Source organism: Cyprinodon variegatus, unplaced genomic scaffold (assembly GCF_000732505.1).
Source record: "Cyprinodon variegatus isolate N-32 unplaced genomic scaffold, C_variegatus-1.0 Scaffold505, whole genome shotgun sequence".
NCBI classification, from domain to species: Eukaryota; Metazoa; Chordata; class Actinopteri; order Cyprinodontiformes; family Cyprinodontidae; genus Cyprinodon; species Cyprinodon variegatus.
In genome coordinates this window covers 297,484-307,620 of record NW_015150958.1, presented here as the reverse complement: position 1 = coordinate 307,620, position 10,137 = coordinate 297,484, and the positions used below count along the sequence as shown (strand labels likewise).

The window sequence follows — 10,137 nt, the reverse complement described above, 5'->3', positions numbered from 1 at the left end:
ATTCGTTCAAACTCCTCCATCATTAAGTCCATCCTCACTTCCTCCATCACCATCTCGTACGCTGGTGCCACCGCTAAGGACAAGAGCAGACTGCAGCGTGTCATCCGGTCTGCAGAGAAGGTGATTGGCTGCGACCTCCCATCTCTCCAGGAGCTGCACGCCTCCAGGACTCTGAGACGTGCAGGGAAGATTGAGCCCGATCCTTCGCACCCCAGTCACAGACTATTTCAGACACTTCCCTCTGACAGGAGGCTGCGGTCCATCAGGACCAGAACCTCCCGTCACAAAAACAGTTTTTTCCCATCTGCAACCGGCCTTATCAACAAGGCCAAGAGCCGCCCGTGACACTGGACAATGTTTCTCTCCCCCATTCAGGATTTCTGTGTTACATTAACGCACAGTCTACTGTTTGTATATAGCTTCTATATTCTATCTTATTTTGTTTTTTGTCTGCACCAACAACACCAAGTCAAATTCCTTGTAAGTGCAAACCTACTTGGCAAATAACTTGATTCTGATTCTGGTTCTGGAGCTGGTTGACAGTTGCCCTTTCTATCTCTTCTTCTTTCTGTATGTCTGCCTCTGTCTTCATGAACCCCATTCGGCCTCGGCAGATGGCGTTCACACTGAGTCTGGTTCTACTTGAGGTTTCTTCCTGTTAAAGGAAGTTTTCTTCTCTACTGTCGCTACATGCATGGCCCATGCAATCAGCTGGTTTTCCTAAGATCGAAAGCCTTGAACCAATCTGACTGTTACGATCTGGTTTAATTTCCTTAAGAGTGACGTATTATGAAATGATGCTGTATAAATAAACTGAATTGATTTGAGTACTTTTAGCTTTAGCAATTTATCATCACTCTTTATGGATCACTTTGTGCTCCATTGTCAAATAAAATCCCAATATCTTGATGTTATGGTTGTTTCTTCACAAAATATCAACAGGCTTCAAATTGCTTTGCAAGACACTGTAAGCCAAGTATGCAAACTTTGAGGAAAATACCTTCAGCTGTAAATCAGCATCAGAGTCTTGGTAAATCCTTCTTGCCAGACCGCTGTTCTGGAGTGACATTTTCTCCAAGAATTCAAAGTTGACATCAAACCCAAAACCAAGACAATAGAGAGGAAACTTCCCTGCAATTGCTTGCTTTACATTGGATTGTATACGTTGAGGATTTGTCACACCTGAAACAACACAGTACATGGGTATTTTTGTTATTAGATCACAACCAAACAAGAGGAGTAATGTAAAATACATAGTTCAAGAACAGCATTTTTAAAAAGAATATGGCATTTTTCACTTTTTTTTTCCCAAAGCATTTTATGCTGGAGTGATTAGCATGGGCCATATACTCTAGTAATTCACTATGACAAATTGTAAAATAACAGTTAATACTGCAACAGAGCACAAAATAACTGCTCAGATGTAGGGGAATAAATTAATAAATGTGGATGGGTGGAAGCACACACATTGAACACATTCAAAAAGATCAACACCACATCAGTTAATGTGTTGACTTTGATTAGTCATGACAGAACTAAGAATTAAGGACGCACTTAATTAAAGTTTATGAAAACAAGAAAACACCACTGAATTTGCTAACTCTGTACTGTAACTTTCTAAGAGTTTCAAAATTCAATGCAAGTGCAATTCAAACATACTTTATTAATCACAAAGGGAAATTAATTAAATCACAGGATACCTAAGATCAAGGGCGAGTATGTTATTATGTAATTACACAACTTACTATCAAACATAGTAAGTATATCAAAAATCAAATATAGCACCATTCATTTCCTTTTCTGGAATGATCTATTTTACGGCTCTGTGCGTTTGTGTGTTCTTTAACCTGAGGTTGGGTCTCCATCTGTGAGTAGAATAAGAATGGAGGCTGAACCTTCTCTGGGGTGTGCATTGAGCATGCGAGCTCCTTCCAAAATTGCTCCGTTAATGTCGGTAGCTAAAAAAAGAATAGCTGTTACACTACAATCCTTCTGATAGATGTTAAGATTACATTTCAGAGAGTCCTCTTACCTCCTCTATCTACAATATTACGTGCAAATTCTTTGGCTAAGTGCAGATTTTCACTTGTGGCTTGAACAAGTTCTCGTTTCCAGTGAAATATTTCACTGTCAAAAGTGATAAGACCAAAGAAGTCATTTTCTGCCAGGTCATTCAAAATATGCAGTAAAGCTGTTCGGGTCTGCACAGGAAGAAATTGATAGAAATTAAGCAATAACATATAAGAGTTTATGTTTTATTTTTTCTTGAATTGATCACCTGAAGCATGAATACAAAGAACGTTACTTAGAATTACTCTACCTGTTCCATCTTCTTGCCGTTCATTGAGCCACTTTGATCAATAACAAATACAACGTTCTTTGGTATTCTGGTAAGATTAGTTGGAGCAAAGTGATGGACAAAGTAACCATCCGAAGTCAACTAGAATAAAGTAGAATTAAACAGCACTTGTTAAAAAAGATCATTAACAAGGATTTGTATGATTGTGAAAAAATTATTATCTCATAGCACAATACTATTGAAAGCTCTAAATTTGGATTATTTTACCTTGATATCTCCAAGTCCTGTGTCTCGTTTAACATCATAAACAATGACCAGATCTCCATTCATACCATCCTCACCACAATATTCACAGGATTTTTGTTGGTCTTCAGTTGGATAAAAATGCACCCAAGCCTACAAACCAAATAACTTAGTTAATGTAATCCATTTTTCTACTTCTTTTATTAGTGGCTCAAATACATTGGATTTGTCTAGTCTAAACATTAGTGGTAAAATGTCAGATGATGTGAAAAAAATAAGGACATAATGATTCATGTAAAAGCCTTTTCCTATACTTTAAATGTTATGTTCCATGTAGAACATAACCAATAACAACCACATTTTATAACCACATTTTCCTGTGCATCCATCAGAGTTGCAATTGGGCTGTTGTCAGCCTTCTGACCAATTTCCATCTTTCTGTTTAGGTTTTGTTAATTTTTTTCGTCTGTTATTTTCAGCGTTGCAGGGTTATTCATTTGGGTAAAGATAATAAACTGAAGATGTTATAGTACAAGAATAGGTTGTACCTGTTCATCTGTCTGTGTTTTGGTGATGGCATTAGCCAGGGCTTTGGTGCTCAGTCCTCCTTTCACATCAACGAAACTGATTCCAGCTTTCTCATAGATGTAAACGTCAAGCTTATCAACAAGAAAAGACATTACATTTATAACTGAAGCTTCTTCTACAGTAACAAATAAGTTTTCTCAATAGTTATGTACCTTGAAGTCTTTGACAGGCTTCATAGGTCGAGCATGGACCTGCATCTCATATATGCCATGTGTGCGTTTCAGCAGTTCCTCATAGGTGAGCTCAAAGGTCACCTTTTTGTGGGCTGCCACATTTACTGAAGTTTTAAATTCCTCCATCGTTCTCCCTACAGAGCTGCAAAGCAAATTGTAGTGTTTGCATGAAATATGCCAATTTACAGTGATACAGTAAAATGTTTTAAGCATGGACATAAAAAAAAAATTAAATGTTATGAGAGCTGTACAAAACGAAATATCGTTTGTATACACTCTATGTATACAAAATTACAATAAAAGTTGTCTAAGTCTAAGGACATATAGCAATAGACAAAGTAAGATCTAAAAAGAACACTCCTCTACAAATAACTGAAATGAAATCCATCAGTTTATATACCTGACAATCCCAGCACTTTGGCCACGGGACACAGCATCAGTGTACTGCTGCTGAGCCTGCTCCTTAGTTTTCACAATTCCATCATACACCTGACCATCAATAAACCTGCAAAGTTAAAAAATAAATTTATTATTCAAGTACGATGAAGTCTAAGGCTCAGTCTGAATACCTCAAATTAGTAAGGACACTAAAGCCACAGCGGAAATGTGCCAATGGTTTAAATAGTGCTCTCCAAATAGGGTTGGCAGTAAGGAAGGAACTAGGACCAGCAAGTTTCAGTGACCATTTAGTTCGCATAGGAACCTCCTCCCCTTTTTAACCACTAGTGGGAACAATATGTTTTCTGTATTATTTTAAGTTGTACTCTGTGTGACTCGTACCAATGCACACACCTTTATATGGTTTCATGTTTTTATAACAGAGGGCTTCACCCATTATGACATTGAGGGTTGTCCATATTCAGCACAGCAGTCTGAAACTCCTCTCCTACTCTGCATAGTGTTATTAAGGTTGACCGATTGAAAAATGAAGAGATAGTAGGGACTAGGGAGGTTGGAGCTAAAATTTGAGGAATTCACATGGAGCTAAAATTATATTTTAATTTCCTTCTTATATAATTTGAATAATATTGGATAAGACATTACATATAGATTGTGAGAAACATACAGCTTCTAACCATTTTTATTTGTCGTACTAATGATAAGAAAGAAACAGGTACACAGAAAAGAAAATAAAGACAAAGTATTTTTGTAGAGTGTGGCAGGATAAGACATGTTTATCCTCATGTAGTCTATGTAGCACAGGTTATATGCAGTGAATAGTTTATTATTCTGTTACTGACCAAGCTGTACCTATTTTTCAAAAGAAACAAATATGTTAGCTAGATGGTTTAACAAAGCATGGTCAATGAGCATTGTAAAAAAAAAAAAAAAAAAAACAGATGGATGAATTAATCAAATTCTAAAATATGTCTCTAGGACATTATATAAAATATAAAGTTAAAAAAAATAACAAAACCTATTTATAAAATGAAGAAAAGCACCTGATTTCATATGGGTTTATAATTATATGTTTAAAGCATCATGTCAAACATTTTAAATTAGAAATTTAAGAACTTAAAGTTTAAATTTACAGTATGTCATTAGTAGGAGGATAGAAAAACATGTTAAATAGTTTATTTTCAATACCAAACATTTTATATTAATGTGTGTTACATACATTCTGAATTTACTGATGAAGGCATTCTTGGGAATCTGGACATGAAATTCAATTTCCTTTGATTCATCCTTTCGATTGGCCACACGACTTGTGATGACGGTGGTGGCAAATCGACTGGTCACGGTAGAGTTGATGTGAAAGCTGTAAATGTCCCAGTCATCCTGTTTAAACAGAGAAATCAAGATTATATATGAGATCTGAGATAGATATTCATGACAAAAAGAAAATCCAAACTTAGAAAATAAAATTTTTGTAGAGGGAGCATTTATTGATGTTGTTGCAAATATACCTGCTTTGATTATTCTTTGTCCAATACTTATAATAAATGTAAATAAATACTAAAATAATACCCTTAATTGTAAAAAAATAAAAAATAAAAAAAATAACTACAGTTATTAAAAAAATCTCTTTTAGTGCTTTAAATAATGTCCACTTGTAAGGCTCAGGTATTTACTTGTTAATGATTTAGATTTACTTATAATCTCTATCATCTTTTTTACTATGATAACGTAAAATAATTTGTAATGTTCCCTTTATCTTATATTTTAATCTGAAACTAAAAAAAAAAATCCCAATAACATTGCCAATACATATATATTTGTATCAGCAGATATGATAACCTTTTCACTTTATTTTAGGAAAAGTAAGGCAAGTATATTTGTATAGCACATTTTATTACATAGGCATTTCAAAGTGCTGTACATGAATTAGATAATACAATAAAAGAAAATTAAAAGCAGGCTAACATGAAATAAAGATAAAAAGGGGGTCATGACATTGAGCTAATGTGTGCTCTGACCGCCACACACATACACCCACACCTGTTTGGAAAGTCATTGACAGGCCACTATCCTGACAATTACATTCATGCGTTATGGCTATGTACACCTGTTCAGAGGTTCTGGGTTCAGATATGTAAGGAGCTTGTAAAATCTCACCTTCCACATCAGTTTGTTTGCTTGATAACTATGAGGAGAGCTCTTCAAAAAAAAAAAAATTGCATGGTTTTCACTGCCCTGTGTATCGCAAAGAAAACTATTCTTGTGAATTGGAAAAGCGAAAAAAAATCTCAGTATCAATCAGTATAGAGATCTTTTGTTGGATCATATTACTCTTGAGACAGCATCTGCAACTGCATCAGATCAATCTCTCTGGGCTCCTTTGATCGGCTCCATCAATTAGATGTTCGTCTGTTCCTGTTAAAAGCCTTCAACTGATCCAAAATGCTGCAGCCAGAGTTCTGATGAAAATTGAAAAGAGAGATCATATCTCTCCTATCCTGGCTTCTCTTCAAATCTCCTGTTCTCCTGTTAAAACCAGAATAGAATTTAAAATCCTCCTTCTCACATATAAAGCCTTAAATGGCCAAGCTCCATCTTATATCAGAGATATGATTGTTCCTTATGTTCCTAACAGAGCACTTTGCTATCAATCTGCAGGTTTACTAGTGGTTCCTAGAATTTCTAAAAATAGAATGGGAGGCAGATCTTTTAGTTATCAGGCTCTTCTCCTGTGGAACCAACTACCAGTTTTGGTAGTTGGTTCCACAGGAACTACTACTACTTTTAAGACTAGGCTTAAAACTTTCCTTTTTGATAAAGCTTATAGTTAAAGAGGCTCAGGTTATCCTGAGCTATCTCTATAGTTATGCTGGTATAGGTTTAGACTTCTGGAGGACATAGGGACCCCCATTTCCTCATTCTGCTTCATTCTCTCTCTATTCTCCTTTTCTGCAGAATCTGTTAGTTCAATCTCTAACGTTATGCTCTCTCTGCATTTTCTCATGGTAGCTTTGCCTCTTCTGTTCCTGTTTGGCTGTGACACCACTTTGGAGAGAAATATCAGCTGTGCTGCTTCCATTAACACCCTTGATTATAGATGCTGGAGATCGGCCTGTTTTCCAGTGTAGTCCTGTTTCTCTGTCCGTGACTGGCTGGATGTGCCCTCTTCATCCTGTGACATGGGAGCTAGCTCAGAGCTTGTCTGCCTGGCTGTATGTTTCCTGGGTGGGGACACCTTTTACAGCTGCTTTTTTTGTCTCTGCTTCTGTCACCTTGAACCCCAGTTGGCCTCGGCAGAATCACACTGAGCTTGATTCTGCTGGAGGTTTCTTCCTGTTAAAAGGGAGTTTTTCCTCTCCACTGTCGCTACAAGCATGCTTAGTGTGAGGGATTGCATTTGAGTCAATGAGTCAATGCAATCATCTGGTTTTCCTTAGATAGAAAACTTTCAATCAATTTGACTGATCTGGTTGTACTGTAAAGTGCCTTGAGATGACTTGTGTTGTGAATTGGCGCTATATAAATAAACTTAATTGAATTGAATTAGAGGGGGTGGGGGGCTCTGAGTGGGGTGCCTGGTGGGTCTGGGCCCGTGGTCTGTGACCCCACTTGGGCCAGGGGTGGTGGTACTTGGGAGGTCTGTACTGGCTGCACACGGGGCTCTTGGGGGATACTGTGCTGACAGATGTGGGTTACTGGCCTGTTAGCTTTGCTTCGCTGGGTGGGCCTGGGGTATGTCCAGGGATTTGGGGTTCCTATGGTGTGTCCCCCTTGGGTGGGTGTCCTGGTGAGGCGTTGGGGGATCAGGTTCTGTGGGGGGTACTGCATGGGTTTTGGGCAGGTGCGTGCCTAGCTCTGACCCTACCAGGGCCTCTGATGCACTGGGGGATCCTGGGCCTCTTGAGCTTGTAGGGGGAAATGAAAATTACCATCCAATGACTGATGCTTTCCCCTTCAAGGGGTTTGCACTCTGCTAGTGGGGGGGAGGGGAGGAAGGGGGAGTTGGGACAAACCCAGCCTGGGTTTCTTTGTCGTATGTGTGTTGTGAGCGGTTTGAATGGTAGTTTTGGGGTGAGATTACATGCTCAGATGGGGAGAGGGGTTGTGGAGATGTGGATGTTTCGAGGGCTCCATGTCTGGCTTGCTATCTTGGTTCCAGTCTATTTCTTCTCCTGGTGTGGGTTCCATCCGGGGAGCATGGTACAGGCAGGATGGTTATCCAAGGAGGTTAGATTTTATATTTTGATTTTTTGGGTTTGTTGGCGGAGAGGGGGGGTGTGTTGGTCCTGGTAAGTGGTTGGCTCACGGGCCCTGCCACCTGTCCCTGGCCCTAGGTGGTGCAGCTTACGAGGCCCCCCTCCCGGATTGGTTTTTGGAGGACGGAGGTGCCTATTGGGGTCAGTAGTGCAGGAGAGCTTCAAACTCACATACTGTACAGAGGCATCAGTCCTCGATGCAGTTATGCTTTTAGGATCTCTCCAACCTGTCCTTTCCCTCTGACTCAATCCCCTTTTTCTGTCAGCTGAAAGTCAAATGAAGGTCACTGGTGCCAAAAACTGTTTTTAAGAATTTGTGGCAACTGATTTGTATGCAAAGTTTACATAAAAAGGTAACTGGAACACAATATGAGTGATGCTCTATTTCTCCATCTTATTCAATTCAATTTATCTTTATTGTCATTGTCACAAGAACAACGAAAATTAAAAAAGTGCCATCGACCGATCAGTGCATATGCTTAAAAAACAAAAACAAAAATCACTGTCACCACCATTTACACATAATATAAGAAATAAATATTCCCATCAGTGATTATCAAAAAGCCCATAATATTAAGTGTAATTGGGGTACCAAAAACAGGAATAGTGACTGCATATTTCCAAGTATATTCTTGGTACAAAAAAGGGTACCCAAGAAAATGACAAATACACAACTTTAAACATTCTGAAGGAATGGAAGTCGGAGAAAATAGAAGCATAAGCTATTTATGAAATTTCAGAAATACAATAAAGTTATTTTTGCATCAGACTTTACCTTGTCTGGTAGAGCAGCAGCCACAACCAGGAAAATACATAAGAGGTAGAGTTCTCCTTTTCTCCTCATTATACCTCCTGACAGATTCAAGAAAAGGCAGCAGAAATGTCTGATTCCACCAAAGTCAACTTTTGCTGCTACTAATATGAATTCATTGTTGTTACTATTAGTCTCCACCTCCAGATCTCCTATTTTCATTAGAAAAACATTTATGACAGAAACTCCACCCCTTCCAGTCATCACGAACCCACACAAACTGCCCCAGGCTGAGTTGTTTTTTTAACCTTTACTATTTACACTGAATGTCCAGCTTGTGTACTTTTTCAGGACTTTGACAGCAAACCCTTTCATGCAGACCCAGGAACATGTTTAAACATTAAAGAGAAATCAGTAGTACAGAGATAGTGTACTTATATGAGTCAGATTCATTATCAGTTAAACAACAATTTGTTAAAAAAAATCTTCTTTCAAGATATTTTTTTAGGCTCTAGTGCCTTTATTTTTGAAAGCATGCACAAATTAAGTGAGTTACAAGAGCATTGGGAGACATTAAGCAAAGATCAGTAGGGCCAGGACTTGATCCCGCGCCAGGTGGTATATGGGTCATGTGCTCTACCTCCACGCCCAACAATGTAATAAAATTTTAGACTGTGAATTTAAGTCCTCATCCAGGAATACATGCATTATTTTATCTTACAGTGCTATCAGTACAATTTTATAATAGAAGGTGGCAGAGACCAGGAGACAGAAGTGAATCTTGTAGATTTAATGAAAACTTAGGCTTACATCCAAAAATACATAATACTAAGTACCAAAAAAAGAGAAAGCATCGGCAACTCATGTGGGAAGCCAGGGACGAGGAAGGAACTACAAACTCAATGACAAGGAACTAGCACTGAGCGACTGCAGAGGTGGAGTACAAGTATCAAGCACAACAGAGAGTAACTAAAGACTGCTTGAATATAATGGAAAATAAACCAAAGATCAAAAACAGAACAACTGATAACTGAAAAATAAAGCTCCCAAAAGGGGTAGAACAATCACATAAATAGGATAAATTAATATATGAAATAAGAGTAAAGAAACAATGGTTAGTTTAAGGAAGATTTTTCAAATGTTTCAAAATGAATAAAGAATAAAGTTGTTCATCTTTACCACATTCTTTTCTCATCAACATACCTTTGCTTTTTTTCTCAACATACTTTTCTTTAATTAATTTAGCTTTTTTTCTGCAATTTAATTTAAGGTTAGGTTTTTAGACTTTTAATTTCACCTTTTTTATGCCCTACCTAAAAAGGTGGAGTGGAATGATCAGGCTGCTTTTGCTCAGCTTTTTGGTAAGCCTCCTCCACCTCGACCACAATTACTCACATCACCTGGAGCTTCTGCCTGTTCTACCTCTCC

At 38.0% G+C, this 10,137-nt stretch overlaps 1 protein-coding gene across 1 annotated transcript in view; it reads right to left on the bottom strand.

Annotated features, from left to right (window-relative positions):
• The window catches only part of LOC107094755 (inter-alpha-trypsin inhibitor heavy chain H3-like), a 28,460-nt gene extending 19,597 nt beyond the window's left edge, over window positions 1-8,863 (bottom strand). The window contains exons 1-10 of the mRNA XM_015390566.1: window positions 8,734-8,863; window positions 4,922-5,082; window positions 3,704-3,808; window positions 3,283-3,445; window positions 3,091-3,201; window positions 2,567-2,695; window positions 2,321-2,440; window positions 2,033-2,201; window positions 1,848-1,958; window positions 1,001-1,182 (exon numbers count right to left, since the gene is read on the bottom strand). Coding sequence (XP_015246052.1) covers window positions 1,001-1,182; window positions 1,848-1,958; window positions 2,033-2,201; window positions 2,321-2,440; window positions 2,567-2,695; window positions 3,091-3,201; window positions 3,283-3,445; window positions 3,704-3,808; window positions 4,922-5,082; window positions 8,734-8,802 — 1,320 coding nt within the window. The 5' untranslated portion in view covers window positions 8,803-8,863. The remainder of the gene's footprint in view (window positions 1-1,000; window positions 1,183-1,847; window positions 1,959-2,032; window positions 2,202-2,320; window positions 2,441-2,566; window positions 2,696-3,090; window positions 3,202-3,282; window positions 3,446-3,703; window positions 3,809-4,921; window positions 5,083-8,733) is intronic.
• Window positions 8,864-10,137: the final 1,274 nt, after the last annotated feature.